Source organism: Oncorhynchus mykiss, chromosome 4, assembly GCF_057628025.1.
Source record: "Oncorhynchus mykiss isolate SJ-2025 chromosome 4, ASM5762802v1, whole genome shotgun sequence".
NCBI lineage: Eukaryota > Metazoa > Chordata > Actinopteri > Salmoniformes > Salmonidae > Oncorhynchus > Oncorhynchus mykiss.
The window spans coordinates 41,616,552-41,642,670 of record NC_143025.1 but is presented as its reverse complement, the minus strand read 5'-3'; the positions used below and the strand labels follow the sequence as shown (position 1 = coordinate 41,642,670).

The 26,119-nt window shown below is 43.6% G+C and overlaps 1 protein-coding gene across 1 annotated transcript; it reads right to left on the bottom strand.

Moving 5' to 3' along the window:
• Positions 1 to 1,719: 1,719 nt before the first annotated feature.
• On the bottom strand, positions 1,720 to 3,424 carry cfap144 (cilia and flagella associated protein 144). The gene is made up of 4 exons (XM_021599698.3): positions 3,149 to 3,424; positions 2,350 to 2,409; positions 2,169 to 2,272; positions 1,720 to 2,042 (listed from the first exon to the last, which is right to left on the bottom strand). The coding sequence occupies exons 1-4, from the start codon at positions 3,384 to 3,386 to the stop codon at positions 1,929 to 1,931; spliced, it is 516 nt and encodes a 171-aa protein (XP_021455373.1). The 5' UTR covers positions 3,387 to 3,424; the 3' UTR covers positions 1,720 to 1,928.
• Positions 3,425 to 26,119: the final 22,695 nt, after the last annotated feature.

The following is a 26,119-nucleotide window of genomic DNA, read 5'->3' as shown; positions in this document are numbered from 1 at the left end:
GGCAAGCAACACTGAAGCATGCATGAGAGCACCAGCTGTTCCGAATGACTGATCACGATGTGAGGAAGACATTCAACCTTTATGGGATCGGTGTGTGTTGTCATTTTTTAGGTGAAAAATTGAAAAAAAGGATCCGATCCTTATAAACAGGTTGGCATTCACAAAGTCACGAAGCCAGACTGATTACCAGGATATGTACTCAAAGGATGCGCTGACCAACTGGCAGGCAAGTGTCTTCTCTGCCATTTTCAACCTCCCCTGACTGTCTGTAATACCTACATGTTTCACACAGACCACCATATTCCCTGTGCCCCAGAAAGCGAAGATAACCTGCCTAAATGATTACCGCCCCGTAGCACTCACTTCGGTAGCCATGAAGTGCTTTGAAAGGCTGGTCATGGCTCACATCAACACCATCATGTTGGAAACCTTAGACCCAATTCGCATACCGCCACAACAGATCCACAGATGATGCAATCTCAATCGCACTCCACACTGCCCTTTCCCACCTGGACAAAAGGAACACCTACGTGAGAATGCTGTTCATTGACTACAGCTCAGTGTTCAATACCATAGTACCCACAAAGCTCATCACTAAACTAAGGTCCCTGGGCCTAAACACCTCCCTCTGCAACTAGATCCTGGACTTCCTGACGGATCGCCCCCACGCTGATCCTGAACACTGGGGCCCCTTCTGTACTCCCTGTTCACCCACGACTGTGTGACCAAGCACGACTCCAACACCATTAAGTTTGCTGACGACACAACAATGGTAGGCCTGATCACCAACAGGTCAGAGATCTGGCAGTGTGGTGCCAGGACAACAGTCCCTCCCTCACTGGCAGTAAGACCAAGGAGATGATCGTGGACAATAGGAAAAGGAGGTCCGAATAGGGCCTCATTAACGTCGACAGGGCTGAAGTGGAGCAGGTGTAGAGTTCAAGTTTTTTGGTGTCCATATCACAAACAAACTATCATGGTCCAAACACACTAAGACAGTTGTGAAGAGGGCACGGCAACAACTTTTCCCCCTGAAAAGATTTGGCATGGGTCCCCAGATCCTCAAGAAGTTTTACGGCTATACCAGGCGGCATCACCGCCTGGTATGGCAACTGCTCGGCATCTGACCGTAAGGCCCAGAACATCACTGGGCCCAAGCTTCCTGACATCCAGGACCTATATACTAGGCGGTGTCAGAGGAAATCCCCAAAAATGGTCAGACTCCAGTCATAGACTGTTCTCTCTGCTACTGCATGGCAAGCGGTAACAGAGCGCCAAGTCTAGGACCAAAAGGTTCCTTAACAGCTTCTACCCCTAAGCCATACGATTGCTGAACAAAAAATCAAATACTACCCAGACTATTTATATTTGTTTTTACACTGTTGCTACTCACTGTCTACTCACTGTCTAAAATTTTTTTTTTTTTACTTTAGTTTATTTAGTAAATATTTTCTTAAAGCTTTCTTGAACTGCATTGTTGGTAAAGGGCTTGTAAGTAAGCATTTCATGGTAAGGTCTACCTACACCTGTTGTATTCAGTGCATGTGACAAATAACATTTGATTTGAGTGCCTTTCTGTGGTATGATACAAACTCCTTGTCACTCATTGTCATGCGGTGTCATGTTTGGCTTGACAATAATGACCACAATGGAGATGGCAAGGGCACAAACAGACCTGGGACCAGGCTATACCTGCTCCTGTTTCTTTTTGACAAATGATTTGTACTAGTTCAATATTTATTTTCTGAAAGACGTTATGGTGTTTGACATTATACAGTAGGTCTGTCTGCAACCAGTTGTTTGCTTGGGACAGTAAAGCAATATTCTTCATAGCCATGTTTCCATTTAATATTTCTCAATCGATATCCAGCAAAGAGGCCAATGATCCGGTAGTTTATCCAAATTGAGGCTTGTAGTAGGCCGGAGATCTAGCCCAGGTTCTGTGTCTGTTCTTTCAGACGCCATGCTGCATCCATGTACTTGGTGATCTCAGAGTTCTGCCGTGGCCAGTTCAGTCTCCTATCACTGCGATCTGAAACAATCTTGACAGGGCAAAAATGTAGGAAAAATGTGATTGTAGGAATGCCAGAGCAGGCTAAGGACACTAAAGAAGGGGACGCAACTTTGAAACGTATTCTGATAATCACTCACAGAGTGGGAGTTCTTACCAGAGGTCTGGATGTCCAGCCTATCTCTTGGCTCTCCGTTTGGGGGTGAGTGTATTTCTTGGTTGGTTCCAAACAAGCCCTGTGGATGATCTTCAGGAAAGCAGCTGGGGGGGGGAGAAACCTAATCTAAGAGACTGGCCAACATCTCTGATAATATTGAAAAGTTAGCCATTATACTTACGATCCTCCTCTATGTTGTCGTGGGTGGGGCTGGCCATAGGCTTGTCAGTCAAAACATGAACTGAGAAATAAAAGAAGATGACTATTGGTTTATTTGTCAAAGATTTAGGTAGATAGCTGATATATGTAGTTCCGGACAGAAAACTATATACTTCAATACATCATTACAATATAACGCTTAATATATCTCTATATGTAAAACAAATCAAAACAGGCAAAAATATAATGATACCAGTTCAGAGTTGAAATTCCTTTGGTCCTACAGTATCTGACATTTTAAGTAACATAATGCCTTAATCTTCACATGACTGGTTTTACACTAGACACTTTTTCAGGTCTACCTTGAAGCTAGCAAAAATACTCTCTCACTGGTTGGCAGGGTGTTCCATAATCCAGACGCTCTGACTGAAAAAGCTTTCGGGACAAGTTTGGTGACCCTAAACTGAGTTGAGCAGACTCCTCTGGTTGAAGCTCGTGTCGTCCTGGTATTGTCCTTGCAGTATGTTACTAACTGAGTGATCTTAAACAGCAGAGGTGTCGGCAAAGCATAAAAGGCTGTCAACTCAGGAGGTTGTATTTCATAATTGTGTGGTGATAGCTAGGTGTTTTTTTTTTTTTTTCTCCAGTACTTTGAGTTTGTATATAGCTAAAGCTTTCGAAGTGGTTTCATTCCTGTGATACTAGTTTATGACACAGTAGGAGAGATTGGACACAATCAATTACAGTAGTTGTTCATCATGAAATTCCTCATCGGTTCACATTAATACACAAACGTTTCTACGGCGGTCGAATGTGCTTACGTCTTTTGTACGGGTTTATGCTAAATAGCGTGTACAATCGTTGGCTCCTATTCTCCTTCTTTATGGTCTCGACGTGAATTGCGTTCTGATGAACAATATCCACAGGGTGCTTTTCTTTTGGTTGTTTAGCCGCTGCCATCCTGGTTCGTGTAAATTCGGACGCAATCCAGAGAGAACACGGGAGACCACGTAGTATGCAACTTCGTAGAAAGCCAGCCTTCGAAATACAAACTAACATTCAATCGCAACAAGTCTTCTTTAGTTCTCTCGTTGCCTAGCAACAGTAAACAGAATCTCAGAATGTGCAGGTATTTAGTGGCCACACGAGGGCGCACAGTACACATTTTCTTTCAGTCAGCCGTGGATGAAATTAAAAATGTATTTCTGTTCAGAGCTACAGGGGCTGTAGTCTACTGTGCTCTTGCCCTTCTAGTGAAGAGAGTACATTCTGTCTTGTAGGCCACCATTAAATCAATTTACTTCAACGTTGGCAATTGAAAAACATCAAAGAAAATATTGTAAAATGCATGCCAAGTTTGCTTGTTTGATATCTAGAGATGCTATATCAAACGTTAGGTGCTTTAAACCTTTTACACGAGCTTCTCCGTTCAGTACGTGTTTTAAAAATATATATATTTAGGCCTGGCTGCATGAGTAGAATGTGATGACAAGGTCATAGCTGTATTGACATGAGGATCCCCGGGCTCCCTCTATATAACCCTGCCAGAGGTGGTGTCCAGTTCCAATACAAGACCTTGGTTGTCCTCGGCCGACCTCTTCTCTAAGGCTATATTTATATCTGATAGGCTCGACGAATAATATATATATAGCCTGAGATTATTGCTTGGTCAGTCTGTGAGTTTTTGTTTTTCAGACTGCTGTTGATTTAATTTCAAAGACCGTTGTGTTTGATATTGATTCCGAGTTTTCACAGAGACCCATTTGTCTTGTCTTTGGTTTATGTTGTAAGCTTACTAGGTTTTGCGAGTGGCTATCAATCTTACTTTTTTTTTGTCTTCATATCTTGATAATTTTTTCTCTTCCCCCCCCCACAATCTCGCCAATCAGAGTGTTTTACATGTACACTGTCCCAAATGGCATCTTATTCGCTACACGGCACACAACTTTTGACCAGAGCTCTATGGGCCCTGGACAGAAGTAGCCCACTATATAGGGAAAAGGGTGCAATTTGGGACATAGTCTTTGTCATGCAGACACTGGCAGAAGATACTTGGAGCGCTTTAGTGTTCAGCTGCTCTTTCCCCATCTCCATCTGTTAACGTCTCTGTGTTGCTGATGTACTGTACGTAGCCTACTGGGTTAACTGTTATGAATATTTAACAGTAATGGGAGAAAGTACAGTCTAGTGACTGACTGCACAATGCTTGGAAACCGAATTGAGGTTTTCAGATTGTGCAGAACTACGCTTGAGTTAGTCTACCATCTGTAGTGTCACGATCAGGGCTTCTCACACACACATGCACATTTACAAAGGCACACACACTTCCTCTTGTAAATGGAGCATTTGGTTGGATGGGTCCCTCAGGATCACTGGTATATTTGCAAAGCAGCGATGACAATCTCACGGCTTTGAAGCGCCTGCACTTGTCCCATCACATAAGGCCTTTTATTTAATTTCCCTTCCTCCAGTCTTCCTTAGTCCCTTCCTCATTCCTTCCTCCTGTTCTGAGACAATCATTATTGCCCCCCCCCCTCTGAGGGTTTCTGAGCAATGTGTGTCTCTGCTGGTTGGTTCTGTCTCACTGCTTCCCTCATGGAAAGAGACAAGTTAATAAAGTCAGAGATCCTCTGCTGTTCTCCCTTCCATTGTTGTAACCTGATTTAAGGGTTATTGTTGTCTCCGGAAAATAATGAAAAATATAGTAAGTAATAACAGGAAAAATGGACTAGCTTCCCAGGGAGTTTGAGAATCAGCTTGTGTTAGAGTGCAGCTTTGTTATTGGGAAGATCTAGAGGCAAATTAGTAGGTGTGTGTGTGTGCGCGTGTGCGTGTGAGAGAGAGAGTTTGTGTCTCGTGTTTGTGATATTTCTCTGTGTGTGAGGGACTCGGGGTGTGTCATGTCAAGCACATCCCTCTGTCCCCTGTCACAATGTCCATCCATGTTAATGTCAAGTCAGTCACTTTCTCTCCCTTTGCATTCTGGATCAGAGAACAGAGAGAGGTCAATTTTTAGATTGTCAGGTTGGCATTTTGATGTAGTTCACATCCTCAGGCCATAATGGAAGAATTTGTAACTATTTCCCCTTGTTTGAATATACCTATTATTTAGAAAGGCCATGGAAAAGAACATTAGATTTTATGGCAACTGTATACTCCATATAATGTCTTTTAGAACTAATGTGTGTGCAAAGTAGAGAGAGATCGAGAGTTTGTGCCCCAGAACATGGCTCAGTATCAAAGCCAATAACGGCTCAATATTCACAACCCTTTCCATAGTAGACAGTCCAACTCTGCGCCATGGCAATCAACAGCTTTTGACCTTTCCTGACGAGGCCATGTTCTAATTACAAATTGCCCTCCAACTAGCCTGCTAATTAAACATGATGTAATGTGCAGTATAATACAGCCATTTTCTCCCTGATTAATCCAACACAGAACTAACAAGAGCCTGCGTTTATTCCTTCACACTCTCTAATCCACTTAGTTATGACCACTAATGAACTCCACTGATATTTACTTACTAAGGGGAAAGAACAACACACTGGTGGTGGAATTTAGAACTGTAATTTGAATGAACTTCCTGTGTAGCTTTTCATTTACTGAACATGACCTTTGGAACACGAGTGGTTGTGGATGAGAATCAAAGGGAACCGTAGAAATGTCTCATCAAATAGCACTTTGAAACTGTAAATGTATTTTATTTTTCATAAACTGATGTTTTTATGAAATAGGGAGCGTGTTGTGCACCAGACTCCTTAGGAGTAATGGAATCGGTTCTTTGGAATTTATTCTAACCAAATCAAATAGTGATAGAAAAAATAAATGGCTATATTTTTATCACATGAACAAGAAAACAAGACTACCTTAGAGATGATGTTAAGGTAGTGACGAATCCCAACTAACCCTGCTCATCAGCCAGTACAGAAGAGAGCCCATAGAAGACAGTGTTGTACATAGACTTTGCTATCTCCAGTGAAGACCTAAGACCGTGAGAAAATGATTTCTCTGGGGTTTGTACCTGTAGCCCCTGAGCCTAGTGCAGTCTGTGACTGCCAGGCATCCACCACTCCATTTTGAACACAACTCTCAACACAGCCCTCCTGGCCTATTGTCTCCACACACATTAAGATAATGCCCACACACAGCTACACATACTGTACACTACTGTGGTACGACATCAAGGAAGGGACTGGCTGACTCTGTGTGTGTAGCTGCTGAGTGAGATGGTGTTTTTCCAGTCTCCGCTTGTGTTTGGTGGAGCAGGGCAGGCACCACTGCCCACACATTCAGTGCCATGCAGTCTAGCCATGTATACATACTACACTCACAATGGAGCCAGCAGGACAGGTGATAGCAGGGGAACGTTTATCTGGAGACAGGCACACACAGACAGACAGAGACAGAGAGCTGATGCTTGTGATTTGTTTATGTGAGGTGCAGTGGAGACACCCCAGTCGCGGGAAAGCCGTCCTCAGATCAGATCTCACTGTTATGTCACCATTACTCCTTTCTCAAATCTCCCTGTTGTGCCTCCAGTAGTAGACTTTCTCAGTAGACTTTCTCACTGATTGAGCGCAGCTGATTAGAGCTGCACCGATTAGAATACACCTAGTTGTAGAATAGATATCTGACCAAAGTTACTTTATAGTCTACCCTTCCCTGCAGACTGTGGTATCTTTTTTTGTGGCCACAAAGGCAAGAGGCACTTTCATAAGTGTTGTATGCTTTCTGCTCTCTTCTTGTCTCAGGCAGTTGCATGGTTTCTCCACCGGGTTGCAGTAGTGGGTGATGTGAGCTCACTCATCTATGGCGCTCCTCTGCCCTCCGCTATGTAGTCGTGTTTTAATCTAATTTGTCCTCCTATTTGCCCTCCTCACTACATTAGCTCATCTTCATTAATATCACTGGCCTGGAGTGAGACAGGGAGCGTGGAGGCTGGTGATTCTCTCTGCCTTGTTTGCTAACAGAGCTGATTAGCTAGAGGCATTAGAGTAGAGAGGCGGAGAGACGGGGCACCCTCGGGTGCGTGTGTGTGTCTGCTGAACATCCCATTGATTCGGTTAACGGCATTGCTAGGATTTGAGGAAATTGGGGGCTTAGCACAAAGATCGGGAACCTTAGCAGGGGGGTCTGGGGGTCTCACCCAGAAGAAAAAGTAATTTCAACATCCTAAATGCAGATAGTCATCATATTTATTTATTTTAATCACATTTTTTTTTTTTAAAGACACATTGATGCCATAAGTCAATGGCGTACCTGTCAATGAATGTAGAGGACAGGATAATTGTGATTTAAATGGATTCACTGTGCAGATCCAGGAACAATGTGTGACTGACTACGTCCGGAGGTGGTCAGGAAGGTCTGATCACAATCAAATCACGATGTGTCTTTTAATCATCTACACATGTCCAAAAAATTGAGCACAATCAGAATGGGACAAGATTAGGACAATGGACACATGTTAGAACCAGGTATAAACGGGGCTTCTGACATGTCCATTGAGCCAAACTGCTTCAAGAATCACACTCTTACCCAAGCTCGCTTTCTCTCTCTCTCATATACAATCACCAGTACCATCTAGTACTGGGTCGGACCCCCTTTGCCCCCAGAACAGCTTGAATTCTCAGGGGCATTGATTCTACAAGTCGGAAACGTTCCACAGGGATATTGGTCCTTGCTGACGCAATGGCATCACACAGTTGCTGCAGATTGGACAGCAGTACGCCACCACCACAAGCCTGTACCTTTGACACCAGGCAGGATGGGTCCATGGACTCATGCTGTTTACTCCAAATCCTTACTCTGCCATCAGCATGATGCAACTGGAACCTTGATTCGTTGGACCAGGCTGTTTTCCACTCCTCAATTGTCCGGTGTTGGTGATGTTGTTCCCACTGGAGCCGCTTCTTCTTGTTTTTAGTTGATAGGAGTGGACCCTGGAGTGGTCGTCTGCTGCAATAGCCCATCCGTGTCAAGGATTCATGATTTGTGTGCGTTTCAAGATGCCATTCTGAACACCCACGGCGCCGTTATTTGTCTGTCTGTGACCCGCCTGTTAGCTTGCATGATTCTTGCCATTCTCCTCCGACCTCTCTCTCATCAATGAGCTGTTTTCTCCCACAGGACTGCCGCTGGCTGGATGTGTCTTTGTTTGTCCCACCGTTCTCGGTAAACCCTAGACACTACCATTCATGAAAAGCCCCAGGAGGGTGGCAGTTTCTGAGATACCGGATCTGACGATCCTACCACACTCAGTCGCTTAGGTCACTCATGTTGCCCAGTCTCGCGTTTAATCAAAGAGTAACTGGATACCTGTCTGCCTGCTTTATATAGCAAGCCAGGCCACGCGACTCAAGCGATCCAGTTTCGTGAATGGATTGGTGTACCTAATAAACTGTATGGTGAGTGTACAGTTCAGTCAAATAAAATAGCACGCTTACGATTGTTGTCGGACAAATCATCCTAATCCAATGTCGGTTTTCTTTCCAAGGAGAGATGTGGCAGACCTTTTACAATGCCGAAAGTACATTCCATTCCTCTTAATATGTGCATTTTCTGTACTATATTTACTGCCCTGTTAACACACATTTGTTTTTCAAATAGTGATAGAATGGACCAGCACACTTTCTTATTTTTTTTTTCAATTTTAGGACCCTGGAACAAAGCTGTAAAGTAAAAATGATGACGCATTTGAATCTGGCCTTATAAAGAACACAAAGATATGTCAAATCAGGCAATGCCAAATTTAAGTCTGAATTAAGTATGCCTTCCGGTGATTAACATGCATCGTACAAGTATTGGAATATTCAGGAGAGCAGAAGGAAGACCATCAGGCAATCATTGTGTAGTTCATCTTTCTTAGAACACAAGATACGTCTTAACTTTCAGGAACGGGGTCATAATTGCTAGTAGCCCGATCTGCTCCAAGGCTGGAGCCAAATTTCTAGGAAGATTATCACAATTGAATGAATTTACTCCAGTCATTCTGTGGTTTTGTCAAAGTCCCTTCTAACGACTTATGCACGGCTTGTGAACGTTGTGGAGGGAAACAGAAGGCACACATACTGTATGTTCCTAGGGGTCTTAGCTTTCATTTTTGGGGTCATAATAGCTAATAGCCTAAGCCGTTCACACGCTAGAGCCAAATTTATAGGGAGAAAACAGATACAACATGCCATGCTGGCTTTAGAAACCGCTGTGTGCAGAGTCAAACAGCCTGCCTGCCTGTTCCCGAGGCGTTTGCATGGTATTTTTTACAGGCCGCAATTTCACAATTATTTGACCATCAAAAGGTTAGGGGCTGGACTGAAAACACTCAGGGCTGCAGCCCTAGAAGCCCACCCCTAACTACGCCGATGCCTTGAAATCTTAAATTCAACAAGTGGAAATGGGTTGGAGGCATATCCTACCTTATTAAATATGTTTGACGTAACATTAACCAAATTAATTCATATCCAATAAAGGCTGCCTGAGGGAGACAAATCAATTTCATATTTTTGTTGTCATAGCAGGACAGCTTAGCGCGCAGGTTGACATTTGTTGTCACAAATCTTGCCCTGGAGGCTGCAAAGAAAAAGTTGGTTATATTGTAAAAATTAATGAAAACAAAAAATCATTTAGGGTTCGGCATTAGGGTTAGCGGTGTGGTTAAGGTTTAAAATCAGATGTTATGACTTTGTGGCTGTGCTAGCTAGTGACCACTCTGCAGAGCTGCCTTCAGGGCAAGATTCTTGACAATAAATGCCAACCTGCGTTTAGCTCAGGGCTAATGACACCAGCGCAGCGTCCACGGCTCACCATGCCTCACCTCTTCTGAATGGTACTGCTGTTGAGAGAGGGATGGCAGAAGAGACCGGGTCGTCCTCCATGTCACATTCCTGACAAGAGCAGAGTGATCTTTGTTCAGGAAGGGGATCCACCTGTGGGGCCATGCCCTAACCTGACCACGTCCCCTGGCATACCTCACAGGTGACAGGAAGTCATGACAGCAGAACTCATCCCAGAGGTCACAGGTCACTGCAGGCATAGAGGAGAGGGACAGGGCAGAGAGAGAGAGAGAACGAGAGAGCAAAGGCAGATCATAAAATGCCCCAAAGGTCACATCACTGGGAGTGAAGAGGACACTTCATGACTCAATACACTGCCCTTAGTGAAAGGCTGAATACAGGCTCTTTATAGCAGACTTTGAAAGGAAGCTGGAGATTGATGTTCATGGGGATATGATTAATTCAATCTATATTATATACACTGAAAAAAATATAAACGCAACATGTAAAGTGTCGATCCCATGTCGATCTCATGACACATGAGCTATAAAAATAAAAAATCCCAAACATTTTCCATACACATAAAAAGCTTATTGCTCTAAAATGTTGTTCACAAATTTGTTTACATCCCTGTTAGTGAGCATATCTCATTTGCCAAGCTAATCCGTAGGCTATCATGGTAGACTACCATTGTATGACAAGTGACTCGTGAAATGGGACTCATCCAGACATGAGACATGTCCTTAAATTTTCATCTCATATAACAGTCACATCCACTTTAACTAACTTCAACACTGACAGGAGAGCTCTGCCCTGGCTGTAACTGGCTCTGTCTTGTCCTCCTGTTCAGCACCTGGCGTGTAATCTCTTAAAAGCTTGCCCTCCCTCTCGCCGGCGACTAGAAAGCAGCCATGTTTATATTAACAGTGTAATTCATGTCAGAAATCACACACACACTCGCAGTGACAGGCCAGCTAGACGTCACGTCTGTCAGGGCAGCTACCCACTTACAGCGGGCCAACAAAAAAAAGGGATTGGGATTTCCTTAGAGAGGGAGGGGCCTGACCCTGTCTCCATGTCTCTCTCTGTCTCTGAGGAGGTGGATGTGAGGATAGACCAGGGGGTAAAGTAGGGGGGGAGAGAGTAGGGGTATGAAGGGTGGTAAGACAAAGGGTGAGTTAAAGTGGTGAGGTTGTGTCGAGGTTAGGTGGCGATACAAGGAGTGGCATGTTCTCCATAGCTTCACATTGATGTCTAGATTATTAATTTATCAGATTAGCTCTAATAAAAATTCCAAATTGAGGCTCTGCACCCTCCACCTCTTCCCATCCCTCCATCTCTCCTCATACCTCCATCTCCTCTCTCTCTATGTGCACCTCTCTAAAATGGTCTGTCTTGAGTCTCCTCTGCTCTTCAGACAGGTGGACCAATCAAGCCTAACAAAAAGACCAAAAGAAGAAAAGCCTTAAGGGTTTTCAGAGACTGCACTGAAAAGAAGAAAAAAAACAAGAAAGATAAAAAATAATAGTAACAACAAACACCATTTGGACTTCAACAGGGGCGGTTGCACACTCCCATCCACAACGTCGGGGCCTCTGTGGAGAGGGTCAAGAACTTTAAGTTCCTCGATGTCCACATCACCTGAGGAAGCAACATGCTTCTCTCACACCAGAACAGTCATGAAGAAGGCACGGCAGGGCCTCTTCTCCCTCAGGAGGCTAAAATGATTTGGCATGGCCCCTCAGATCCTTAAGAACCCGTGAAATAGCTGTTTTCACATCTTGAGCTGAAATGTGAAAACAACTGATCTCACATGTGTCTCTTTTGTTATGTTAACACCACCTTCTCACCCCCCCCCCCCCCCCCCCCCCAAAAAAAAAAAAACGTTCATGTTAATTTGCACTTGTGAAAAACTTTTCAGTAAAAATCTAACTCTCACATGTGGAATTGTATTTTCAATCGAAAAACATTTGCATATGAAAATTGAATTAGCAGTTTTACATGTGAAAAACTTTCAAATGTCACGTGTAGCTTCATGTTATCACGTTAAAATGCTGCACCCCCATTTTTGACACATTTATTTCACCAGTCCATGTTTTCACATGCGCTATTTCATGTTGTCACATTGCTTTTACAGGTTGTAACATGTTACCTTGACGCAAGATCACGTGACCACATGTGCAATTAATGTGGTTTTTCCTGTAAGGGTATCTACAGAGCGACTTGCAGCAGCAATTAGTGTTAAGTGCCTTGCTTAACCCTTTACAGTCGGGAATTGGCCTATAAGGTAGCAAGTGAAAAGGAACCGTTTGGAGATGATGGAGAAAGGATCAGTCCAAAGGTGAAGACACAACAGTTCACCTGGACACAAGACTGAATCCAAACATTTCAACTGTTGATTTTTATGTGCATTTTACATTCACTGTACTTTTTTCCCCTCATATTTTGATAACGTAATCTGAAAATACTCTGCCTACATTCAGCAACATGATAAGACTTCCTGGAAAATGTGGGGTAGGTGCAACATAAAACAACAAAAATGACAAGCGTTTGAGTGAGAGGGACTAACTGGTGTCTCAAGTGGCCACACAGTTCCTAAGCAATTTCAATGCACTTTAATGACTCAAAGAAGAGTCTTCAACTAATACGGTACTTTTTTGAGCTCTCCTAGCTGTGCCGTTGAGGAACTCCAGCGAGCACACCACTTGTAGTTGTGTGGTTTGGAACAATTACTGTTGTTGTTTACGCAATCCAAAAACGGTCTATTATAAATCGCAAACTGGGTCAGGCGGGCATCATTTGAAAGCTTGTTCTATTGCCAACATGACTGGTTAAGTTATAAAATACGATCCTACATTGTTAGGCTTTCACAAGGCAATTCAGAGAGATTTTGGGTTCGGAACCGAAAGGAGTCATGAGTGCAGTCAGGTGCATGTTCAGCAGCAAATTTTCTTCACAATAAACAAACCGCCTCATTCTCATTCTTTAAAAATGCATAGTAATCTTAATTTGCAGCATTTCCCTCACTCTGACAACAAAACATTTGGAAAGGTTGCCCAATTATCGGGAGGGGTGGAGGCAACTTCTTGTGGTGCGTGGTACTGAAGTTCAGAATGGCTGTCAGTCAAAACCCATACAGCACTGTGAAGCGCAGCGCTCTGTTGTGTAGCATGTTACTGTACAGCCACGACGTTCCAATTTAGGTGCTTATTAATGACAAAATCTGCCATGTGCGAGCGCGAGTGTAAAGGACTACGATCACATCAACAGATTTTTCACCTAGTCAGCTCGGGGATTCAATCCAGCGACCTTTTGGTTATCGGCCCTACACTCTTAAGCGCTAGGCTACCCCTCTCTCCAAACAGCTCAACATCACCATAGTTTCCACTCTCTCTGTCAATACAAACCTCTGTTTCTTCCTGTACAGTTCCCTCTCGTTCGAACCCCACATAAAAACCATCACCAGGACAGAGTTCTTTCACCTCTGCAATATCTCCAGGCTCCGTCCCTCACCTTCACACTCCAGCACCAAAACCCTCATCCATGCCCTCGCCACTTCCTGTTTGGACTATTGCAACACTGCTCACTGGTATCCCCGCCAAACTCACCAACAGACTTCAACTGGTCCAGAACTCTGCTGCCAGAATCTTCACCCACACCTACACATCACACTAATCCTCATCAATCTACAATAGCTCCATGTGCAATCCCTTATTAACTTTAAGACACTCCTCACCTACAAAGCCCTTCACAACCTGGCACCCTCCTACCTCTCAGACCTTCTCCCTGTCTAAGCAGCTTCCCTCTCCCTCCGCTCCTTCTCTGATGGTCTCCTTGTCCCCCCCCCACCCCCCCCCCCCATTATGCCTCTCCACCAAGGGTGCCCAGCCAGGCTCTGGAATGCACTCCCCCCACACATACAACATGCAGACACATCCAAAAACCTCCTAAAAACAGACTTCTTCAAGGATGCCGAAAACCAATAGCCCGTGTTCTATAATTGACTCTGTCCTACCCCCCCCCCCCCTTCTGTGCAGTCTCAGTATACCTATGTGAACCCACAACCTTACCCTAAACCAGGTTTGTATACTCTACTCTACCCAACCCCTCCATCCTCTTTTTATCTGTCCTGTTTCGTCTTGTTCTTTGATTGAAATGTTACTTTGATTGATGCAATTGATTTCATGATCTTATGTGCTGCACTTGCTTTTATATAGGCCATCTTTTAATGCAAGATGTCCTTGAGTACCCTGAAAGGGGTACTAAAATGTATTATTATTACCTGTCGCCCCATACATGCCAGGCGGTGTCTGAGAAAGGACCGAAAAATTGCAGAAGGATCCAGCCTCCTGAGACTGTTCTCCATGCTCCCGTCTGGCAGATGGTACCGGTGCATCAAGGCTCAGACCAACAGACCCCTAAACAGCTTCCATCCCCTGGCTATAAGACTAGTAAATGGATAACAACTACTGCTCCCCCTCACACCTACGCTGCTGCTAAAATGATTATTGATTAGGTTCATTATTACCAAGTCAAATTGTATTTGTCACGATTTGTAAATAACAGGTGTCGACTAACACTGAAATGCTTATCATTACGCTGCTGTTTATTGACTATTGATTGCCATTACTATTAGTATCTACAGTGGGGAGAACAAGTATTCGATACACTGCCGATTTTGCAGGTTTTCCTACTTACAAAGCATGTAGAGGTCTGTAATTTGTATCATAGGTACACTTCAACTGTGAGAGACGGAATCTAAAAACAAAAAACCAAAAAATCACATTGTATGATTTTTATTGCATGACATAGGTATTTGATACATCAGAAAAGCCTAACTTAATATTTGGTACAGAAACCTTTGTTTGCAATTACAGAGATCATACGTTTCCTGTAGTTCTTGACCAGGTTTGCACACACTGCAGCAGGGATTTTGGCTTACTCCTCCATACAGACCTTCTCCAGATCCTTCAGGTTTCGGGGCTGTCGCTGGGCAATACGGACTTTCAGCTCCCTCCAAAGATTTTCTATCGGGTTCAGGTCTGAAGACTGGCTAGGCCACTCCAGGACCTTGAGATTCTTCTTAAGGAGCCACTCCTTAGTTGCCCTGGCTGTGTGTTTTGGGTCGTTGTCATGCTGGAAGACCCAGCCATGACCCATCTTCAATGCTCTTACTGAGGGAAGGAGGTTGTTGGCCAAGATCTCGCGATACATGGCCTCATCCATCCTCCCCTCAATACGGTGCAGTCGTCCTGGTGATGCAGAAAAGCATCACCAAAGAATGATGTTTCCACCTCCATGCTTCACAGTTGGGATGGTGTTCTTGGGGTTGCCTATTGTCCTGTAGCCCATCCCAGCCTTGTGCAGGTCTCCAATTGTATCCCTGATGTCCTTACACAGCTCTCTGGTCTTGGCCATTGTGGAGAGGTTGGAGTCTGTTTGATTGAGTGTGTGGACAGGTGTCTTTTATACAGGTAACGAGTTCAAACAGGTGCAGGTAATACAGGTAATGAGTGGAGAACAGGATGGCTTCTTAAAGAAAAACTAACAGGTCAGTGAGAGCCGGAAATCTTACTGGTTGGTAGGTGATCAAATACTTATGTCATGCAATAAAATGCTAATTAATTACTTAAAAATCATACAATGTGATTTTCTGGATTTTTGTTTTAGATTCCGTCTCTCACAGTTGAAATGTACCTATGATAAAAATGACAGACCTCTACATGCTTTGTAAGTAGGAAAACCTGCAAAATCGGCAGTGTATCAAATACTTGTTCTCCCCACTGTATCTATTTAGCCTGATACTGGTCACTATTACTCCTGTTTACATGTATATTACCAATACCAAGTATTTATATATTCCTGCTATCAGTCACTTTTCAGCCCTCTGATATGTTCAGTGCATTAGTAAAGTATTCAGACCCCTTAACTTTTTTCACCTTTTGTTACGTTACAGCCTTATTCTAAAATTGATTACATTGCATTTTCCATCATCAATCTACACACTATACCCCATAATGACAAAGCAAAAACAGGTTTTTAGAAATGTTTGCAAATAAAAAACTGATATCACTTTTACATAAATATTCAGACCCTTTACTTAGTGCTTTGTTGAAGCACCTTCGGCAGCCATTACAGCCTCGAGTCTTCTTGGGTATGACGCTACAAGCCTGGCACACCTGTACATGGGGAGTTTCTCCCATTCTTCTCTGCAGATCGTCTCAAGCTCTGTCAGGTTGGATGGGTCACTGCACAGCTATTTTCGGGTCTCTCCAGAGATGGGCGGCAGGGTAGCCTAGTGGTTAGAGCGTTGGACTAGTAACCGGAAGGTTGCAAGTTCAAATCCCCAAGCTGACAAGGTACAATGTGTCGTTCTGCCCCTGAACAGGCAGTTAACCCACTGTTCCTAGGCCGTCATTGAAAATAAGAATTTGTTCTTAACTGACTTGCCTAGTTAAATAAAGCTAAAATAAAAAAAGATGTTTGATCGGGTTCAAGTCTGGGCCACTCATGGACATTCAGAGACTTGTCCCGAAGCCACTCCTGCGTTGTCTTGGCTGTGTGCTTAGGGTCGTTGTCCTGTTGAAAGGTGAACCTTCGCCCCCAGTCTGAGGTCCTGAGTGCTATATGGAGCAGGTTTTCATCTGTTCCTCAATTCTGACTAATCTCCCAGTCCCTGCTGCTGAAAAACATCCCCACAGCATGATGCTGCTGCCACCACCATACTTCACAATAGACCAGGTGATGAGCAGTGCCTGGTTTCCTCCAGACGTGACGTTTGGCATTCAGGTCAAAGAGTTCAATCTTGGTTTCATCAGACCAGAGAATCTTGTTTCTCATGGTCTGAGAGTCCCTTTGGTAATCTCCAAGCGGGCTTTCATGTGCCGTTTACTGAGGAGTGGCTTCCTTCTGTCCACTCTACCATAAAGGCCTGATTGGTGGAGTGCTGTAGAGATGGTTGTCCATCTGGAAGGTTCTCCCATCTCCACAGAAGAACTCTGTCAGAGTGACCATCAGGTTCTTGGTCACCTCCCTGACAAGGCCCTTCTGACAAGGCGGCCAGCTCTAGGAAGAGTCTTGGTGGTTCCAAACTTCTTCCATTTAAGAATGATTGAGGACACTGTGTTCTTTGGGACCTTCAATGCTGCAGACATTTTTTTGTGCTACCCAGATCTGTGCCTTGACACAATCCTGTCTCAGAGCTCTACGGACAATTCCTTCGACCTCATGGTTTGGTTTTTGCTTTGACATACACTGTCAACTGTGTGCCTTTCCAAATCATGTCCGATCAGTTGAATTTACCACAGGTAGGCTCCAGTCAAGTTGTGGAAACATCTCAAGAATGATCAATGGAAACAGGATGCACCTGAGATCAATTTCGAGTCTCATAACAAATGGTCTGAATACTTATGTAAATAAGGTATTTCTTTCAACAACAAAAAATCTAACATAAAAAAAAAACTGTTTTTACATTGTCATTATGGGTTATTCTGTGTAGATTCATTATTTTCCTCATCAATTGAATCCATTTTAGAACATGGCTGTAACTTAACAAAATGTGGAAAAATTGAAGGGGTCGGAGTACTTTCCGAATGCACTGCATATCCGCCTACACTGACACACTTACACACTTACACACACACTCACCCACCACTTACGCTGCTACCATACTGTTTTCTATTTGTATTTATCCTGCTACCAGTTACTTTCTCCTAATCCCTGCCTACGTGTACATACCTACCTCAGTACTCCAGCATCCTTGCACATTGTACATGTGGTACTGACTCTGTGTTTAGCGTACTCTCTCATTTCTTATTTATTCTGTTTTTTTTTTTAAACAATAATAGTAATACTATTCGATGTTGAATACTGAACTGTTGGTTAGGGCTTCCAAGTTAAGCATTTCACTGTACTTGTGCATGTGGCAAATGTAACTTGAAACTCAATCGATAAAAAGGTCTCGGTAGAGCACCCCTATTGTTTGATTTGGTTGCTCTCTAAGCAGATTAAATGGAGATTGGTGTAATTGTCAACGGAAAATAGACTCCCAGACAGCTCATTAGAACTACACACAGTCCTCTCTGTTTGCGTTAAAAGACCAAGCGCAGAACATTAAAATGGAGCGTGTCCATCATAGAATCACACTATACATACAAAAGTATGTGGACAGCCCTACAAATGAGTGGATTCAGCTATGTCAACCACACCTGTTGCTGACAGGAGTGTAAAACTGAGCACACGGCCATGCAATCTCCGTAGACAAACATTGACAGTAGAATGGCATTGCTGAAGTGACTTTCAACTGTCATAGAGTGCCACCTTTCCAACATGCTAGTTTGTCAAATTTCTGACCTGGTAGAGCTTCCCCGGTCAACTCTAAGCGTTCCAAACTGCCCCTGGAAGTAACGTCAACACAATAACTGTTTGTCGGGTGCTTCATGAAATGGGTTTCCATGGCCGAGCAGCCATGCCTAAGATCACCATGCGCAATGCCAACCGTCGGTTAGAGTGGTGTAAAGCTCGCCCCCATTGGACTGAGTGGAAAAGCTTTCTCTGGAGTGATAAATCACGCTTCACCATCTGGCAGTCCAACGGACGAATCTGGGTTTGGCGTATGCTAGGAGAACGCTACCTGTCCGAATCCATATTGCCGACTGTTTAGTTTGGTGGAGGAGGAATAATGGTCTGGGGCTGTTTTTCATGATTCGGGCTAGGCCCCTTAGTTCCAGTGAAGGGAAATCTTAACGTTACAGCAAGCAATGATATTCTAGATGATTCTGTGCTTCCAACTTTGTGGCAACAGTTTGGAGCAGGCCCTTTCCTGTTTAAGCACGACAATGCCCCCGTGCACAAAGTGAGGTCCATACAGATGGTTTGTTGAGATCAGTGTGGAAGAACTTGACTGGCTTGCACAGAGCTTTGACCTCAACCCCATTGAACACCTTTAGGATGAATTGGAATGCCGATTCAGGCCTAATCGCCCAACATCAGTGCCCGACTTCACTAATGTGTGGCTGAATGGAAGCAAGCCCCCTCACAATGTTCCAACATTTAGCGGAAAGCCTTCCCAGAAGAGTGGAGGCTGTTATAGCAGCAAGGGGGGGACCAACTCCATATCAATGCTCATGATTTTGGAAGGAGATGTTTGACAAGCAGATTTCCACATACCTTCGGTCATGTTGTGAATCTATAGAATAACTGAGAACTCCAATTTCAAACTATCTTGATATCTCAACCTCTCTCCAATGCAGCCTTCTACAGAGATAAATGGGTTAACAGGCTATTTGTCTGGTGCTTCATGTTGGCAGGGTTTTGTTTGCTTCGCTGATTCCTGTTTATCTCAAAGCAAGAACACACTGAGCCCTGTTAACCTGAGCGGATGGATATCTAGGACAGCTTGTAGGTTGCTCTCCCTCTGTCAGTCCTCCGTGATCTGAAGCAATATCTCTGGGTGACACCTCACTTTGTAGTGCCTGGCAACATTACTCTTCAAATGTCAGAAACATGTTGTGGAGACACACACTCATCTTCAATCTAATTCAAACATACGGGTTTATTTATGTAACACCAACTTGTTGAAATCTCCATTTAGTCGATGTTTGGGATTTAGTCGATGTTTGTGATTTAATCGATGTTTGGGATTTAGTCAATGTTTGGGATTTAATCGATGTTTGCAACACAGTTGTAGCTCTGTGTGTGTAGGTGGGTATGTGTTAGTATGGGTTGGAGGGAGTGGATGACTACCATACTGTTAGTTCAGCTTTCATATCACACTCCTACCGGGAAGGAAGTTCTGACTGGCAAATTTCAGAACAGTATATTGGAAAACATCCATGAACACCCACACATGCATGGACACGCACACATGCGTACACACACACACACACACACACACACACACACACACACACACACACACACACACACACACACACACACACACACACACACACACACACACACACACACACACACACGCGCACACACACACACACACACACACACACACACACACACACACACCTCATGAGGAATGGCTTTACATGGAGCTCTGGTCTGCGGCCAGCTCTTGTGATGCCGCGGTGACTGCCAACAACCAATCGTCACACTTTTCACCTGGCAGTGGCTTGCCAGTGCATCATCTTACAACTCTCCTGTTAAAGTGTCAGAAAATGACTAGCTGACAATGAACTCAGTCCATAAAGTGAGCTGTGATGCAGGCATCAAAAGTTTTTGCTTCACCGCGGTACACACACACACACACACACACACACACACACACACACACACACACACACACACACACACACACACACACACACACACACACACACACACACGAGCCATACATTGCCAGCTGGTTATCTGCTAAGCACTATTCAAGGTCCATAAAGTACAGTAATAGGCTTCATCTAAGATCTTTGTTTTTTTTTCATGTGATCGCTAGCCTATCAGTACATAATGGCTCCATGCATCTCCCTCCATATGCTCTGTACATGTGTTGTGTATCCGTCCAGTTTGGGCAGGGATCAACTGCTTTGGCAGCAATGGCTGTCGTGCTCTCAAAGAGATGGCGAGCTGCAGGGAAACTCCGACTTTTATCTCTTTTCAAGTGTCCAGTTTCTCTCTGTTTTTCTCCTGTTGTTTTGGGTGCTCTATTATACAATAAATGGGACATTAGTCAAAAAAACTGAACTCAAAAAGGAGATTATGCTTTTTTTCCCTTATATTTTCAACCGTCACCAGACCACAGAGTAGAAATATGCAAACAATTCAGCCAACCAGTCAGAGCTTCACTGACTTGCTATCAGCAAGAGACGCGTTGTCATGTTAACTGTCGGTCGAAGTCCGATTTGTTTGTTCAGAGCTGAACTGAGTGCTGATGTCTGGAGCCCATAGACCGTATGCTGGAGCCTGACAGATAGAGGGGAGATGAGAGACCGTTTAAGCTGATCCCAAACCGAGGTGGTCGACTGCAGGAACGGACAGGTAAGAACAGAGATCGAGGCCCATTCCTCCCCCTCCCTCCATCCTTGGGAGTTGGATTCTACCTGGGAGGGAAGGAAGATGGTGACTGTCACGTCTGACTCAATTTGGAGGATCGCGTTATAGCAATATCCCCCTCCACTTAGAGACATACTCAACTCAAGTGGCCTCCTTTGTTCAGGCATGTGTTCTGCCTCTTAAGACTACCTCTGTCTGTGGGGTGTCACTGCTATTCTGCTACTGCCAGACTCTGACAGGACGGTGATAGGGTTAGGCTGGTTTAAATGTTGTACTGGGGGGTAATTGAGTTATACCAGGCCGCTGTAGGCATAATGTAGAAGCTTTGTGGAGTTTTGTTAACCCAGATATCTGATTGGGTATCTTGGCATTAGGTGAGCTGGGTAGATGACATCTCTTAGTGGAGGGCTGAGAGTTGTTCGGTAACGACGGGGTTAAGTACCTGTGATGACTAGAGGATGGTACAGCATAACACCAAGGCTGGTCCACATTGATAACAACTATATCAACCTAATAGGCCATCTTATTATATCATCCTACTATCATTCATGTCATCTCTCCTCAATGTTTCTCTCTCTGTGGTATTACTGGTTCTCTTGCTTTTTGTTGTTGTTGTTGGTTCTGTACTCCAGCCCGTTTGATTTGAACTCACCCAATGACTGGGGTTCAGGGGCAAAATGTAAACTTTAATTTGAGGGTATTTTCATCCATATCGGGTGAACCATATAGAAATCACAGCACTTTTTGTCCATAGTCACACCCCATTTTAGGGGACTAAAGGTATTGGTACAAATTCACTTAAATGTGTATTACAGTAGTCAAACGTGTAGTATTTGGTCCCATATTCCTTACACGCAGTGATTACATCAAGCTTGTGACTCCACAAACTTTTTGGATGCATTTGTTTGGTTGCGTTTTAAAACATTTTGTGCCCGATAGAAATGAATGGTAGAAAATGTATTGTGTCATTTTGGAGTCACTTTTATTGCAAATAAGAATAGAATATGTTTCTGAACACTTCTACATGAATGTGGATGCTACCATGATTACAGATCATCCTGAATTAATCATGAATAATAGTGAGTGAGAAAGTTACAGAGGCATAAATATAATAAACCCACAAAAAAAAGCTTACCTCTCCTGTTATTGTACCGGTGAGAGGTTAGCATGTCTTGGGGGTATGGTATCCTAATATGGGTCAAAATACCCTCAAATTGAAGCTGACAGTCTGCACTTTCATTGTATCATTTCAAATCCAAAGTGCTGGAGTACACAGTCAAAACAAAAACAAAATTGTCACTGTCCCAATACTTTCGGCGTTCACTGTATTTAACCCCCTTTGAGGTGGCACAAAACTACCTCCATACCGGGGTTACATTCAGACAAGTCCTGTGACACAACAGAAAACACTATCGCGTTCGTAAGTGTCTCCCCTTTCCATAGTTGGGTTATAATAGTTATTAGGCCAAATCCTTCTGAAAACTAAAGACGTTTTTGCGAGGAAACTGATTTCCGGGATGTCGCCTGGCCTGACAAACAGGGGCTGTAGCTCTGCCACTCTCTACTACAGATGCGGAAGGGGGACATAGGTGGATTGTGACACAGCCCGTGCAAAACAAACATCTCTCTAGCTTAATCGTATAGATTTTTATGAGGATGTTTTATTATGTTAGTTCGTTTGGGTGAATGAAAAGGATTCTCTGTACAATTACTGGGTGAGACTGTGGCACTTATTATACTGTGATTCTGGAGACAGACAGACGCAGTGTAGTTTTACCCACAGAGCTAGGATAGCATCAGCCTCATCCAAACAAGACAACGACAGGTAGATCAGAGCAGTGCAGAACCATGTCAGTGATAGGGCTGAGATAGATTGAGATGGCTGGAGGGAGATGGAGTGATGGGAGAATAGGATAGGAGAAGGAGGGGTGGAGGCATCAGGGCTGACACCCAGACTGACAATCCTATAAGTGTCACGTCCTGACCTTAGTTCCTTTTTTATGTCTCTGTTTTAGTTTGGTCAGGGCGTGAGTTGGGGTGGGCATTCTAGGTTTTGTATTTCTATGTGTTTGGCCTGGTATGGTTCCCAATCAAAGGCAGTTGGCAATCGTTGTCTCGGATTGAGAACCATACTTTAGGCAGCCTGTTTTCCCACTATGGGTGTGGGTAGTTGTTTTATGTCTCTGTGTCTGCACCAGACAGAACTGTTTCGTGTTGTTCTATTTTTGTTATTTTGGTCTTAGTGTTCTGAGTTATAATAAATATGAACATGGACACTTACCACGCTGCACCTTGGTCCTCTCCTACTTCCACCTATGACAGGAGTTACAATAAGTCCCAGTATCTCCATTCTCTCCACTCTCTCCCAGCACAGAGAGATGTCCCGTGTGTGTGTGTGTGCCCCATACATATTGACCTAAATTCTCCCAGATTGTGACCCTGTTAGGTGTAACATTACTAGACAGAGAGGAGAGGGTGATGACAAACAAACAGAGAGAATCTACACTCTGATTGTCTTAACGAGGCTCCTCAGCTTGTAGCATATGTTCATAAGTTCCTGTGACTTTACAGTAGGTGAAAAAGGTTCATGCATATACTGTATCATTGTGCAATGCAAGTCAATATTCTCATTTAATAAATCACGAGAAAACGGACATTGTGAAATCCCCTGAAAGCTGAAAGTAGATTCAGTGTTTCAGTCTGTTCTGCGTGCCGTGCTCCACTCAGGAAAAGCCCAGGCCGCTTAAGTGGAACACAATATCCAAAATCGAAAGAGCAGCTCCTCTCATCGGTGCATGAACCCCTTAAGTTAAACAGAACTTGTTAATGTCAGACGTATTTTTGTCAGCCATCCATCCACAACCTCATAATACTCTGTCATTTTGGGGAAAAAACTATCCCCATTTGTCAGCTGCTGGAGCTGTATTTTCTCATGGTTCAGAGTGGTGGTAGTTCAGCAGCCAATTTAATTCCTGCTGATAATTTGGTGTGCACCCCAAATGGCACCCTATTCTCTACATAGTGCACTACTTTTGACCAGAACCTTATGGGCCCTGGTCAAAAGTAGTGCACCACATAGGGAAAAGGATGCGATTTGAGATCCTTTCTCTGGTGTCCGTGACTAGGAGGGCAGTGATTGAGTACTATACTCAGTGGAAACTAGCAGGGAAGGGAATGGCTTTCCTCCCTCCACATACACGATAATGATTGATAAATAATAGTCTCGAGTCGGTACTCTTCACTCGGTGTGTTAATGATGGGGACATGGTGAGGAGAGAGTGGAGTTAAAGCCGTCAGTGAGTAAAACCTTCCACTGCCTCTGATTGCTACTCAGTCAATATTCACAACACTATATTCAGTGTCAGTGAATTGGCCTTTCAATCCTGAGTAGGCAGGTTTCCATTGAACCAGGTTTATTCGACTCAATAAGCCATGTAACGGACACGTCAGATGTAGGAGACATTTTTTGAAATATCGACTATCATTTTATCCGTTCGACAGGGGTGTATTTTTTTAATTTTGTCAAACTTCCTTTATTGAGAAAATGTATGATGGAAACAGTGTTTTTCTAAAATAATGGTGATTGTTGAATCATTTTGAAGTTGCGGGCCCGTGATGTCATCACGAAAATGCCTACTGCTTGGAAAATCTATTTACTCACCAATAAAATAATGTTTCTTTGCAGGGCAAGGATTGTCTTGACTTTCAAGAATGCCCGCAATATGAAAAAGGGTTTCAGATTTATTACATGAGTGCAAGGTTCACCATGAAACGGACTCTGGCGATAAGTAGGCTTAGGCACATGATAATTACAATAGGCCTATGACAAGTATTTGTCAATTCTTGCATTCCGTCCATGCTAGCTCTTGAAGGCTACCTGAGACATGAAACAGATACAGCTGAAGTCGGAAGTTTACATACACTTAGGCTGGAGTCACTAAAACTAGTTTTTCAACCACTCCACAAATTCCTTGTTAACAAACTATGGTCTTGGAAAGTCTACTTTGTGCATGACACAAGTCATTTTTTACAACAATTGTTTGCAGACAGATTATTACACTTATAATTCACTGTATCACAATTCCAGTGGGTCAAAAGTTTACATACACTAGTTGACTGTGCCTTTAAACAGCTTGGAAAAGTCTAGGAAAATTATGTCATGAAGCTTCTGATAGGCTAATTGACATAATTTGAGTCAATTGGAGGTGTACCTGTGGATGTATTTCAAGGCCTACCTTCAAAATCAATGCCTCTTTGCTTGTCATCATGGGAAAATCAAAAGAAATCAGCCAAGACCTCTGAAAAAAAAATTGTAGACCTCCACAAGTCTGTTTCATCCTTGGGAGCAATTTCCAAACGCCTGAAGGTACTACGTTCATCTGTACAAACAATAGTACGCAAGTATAAACACCATGGGACCACGCAGCCGTCATACCGCACAGGAAGGAGATGTGTTCTGTCTCCTAGAGATGAACGCACTTTGGTGCGAAAAGTGCAAATCAATCCCAGAACAACATCAAGCGATCTTGTGAAGATGCTGGAGGAAACAGGTACAAAAGTATCTATATCCACAGTAAAACGAGTCCTATATCGACATAACCTGAAAGGCCGCTCAGCAATGAAGAAGAAAGGAAGAAACCGCATAAAAAGCCAGACTACGGTTTGCAACGGCACATGGGGACAAAGATCGTACTTTTTGGAGAAATTTCCTCTGGTCTGATGAAACAAAAATAGAACTGTTTGGCCACAATGACCATCGTTATGTTTGGAGGAAAAAGGGGGAGGCTTGCAAGCCAAAGAATACCATCCCAACCGTGAAGCACAGGGGTGGCAGCATCATGTTGTGGGGGTGCTTTGCTGCAGGAGGGACTGGTGCACTTCACAAAATAGATGGCATTGTGAGGAAGGAAAATTATGTGGATATATTGAAGCAACATCTCAAGACATCAGTCAGGAAGTTAAAGCTTGGTCGTAAATGGGTCTTCCAAATTGACAATGACCCCAAGCAAACTTCCAAAG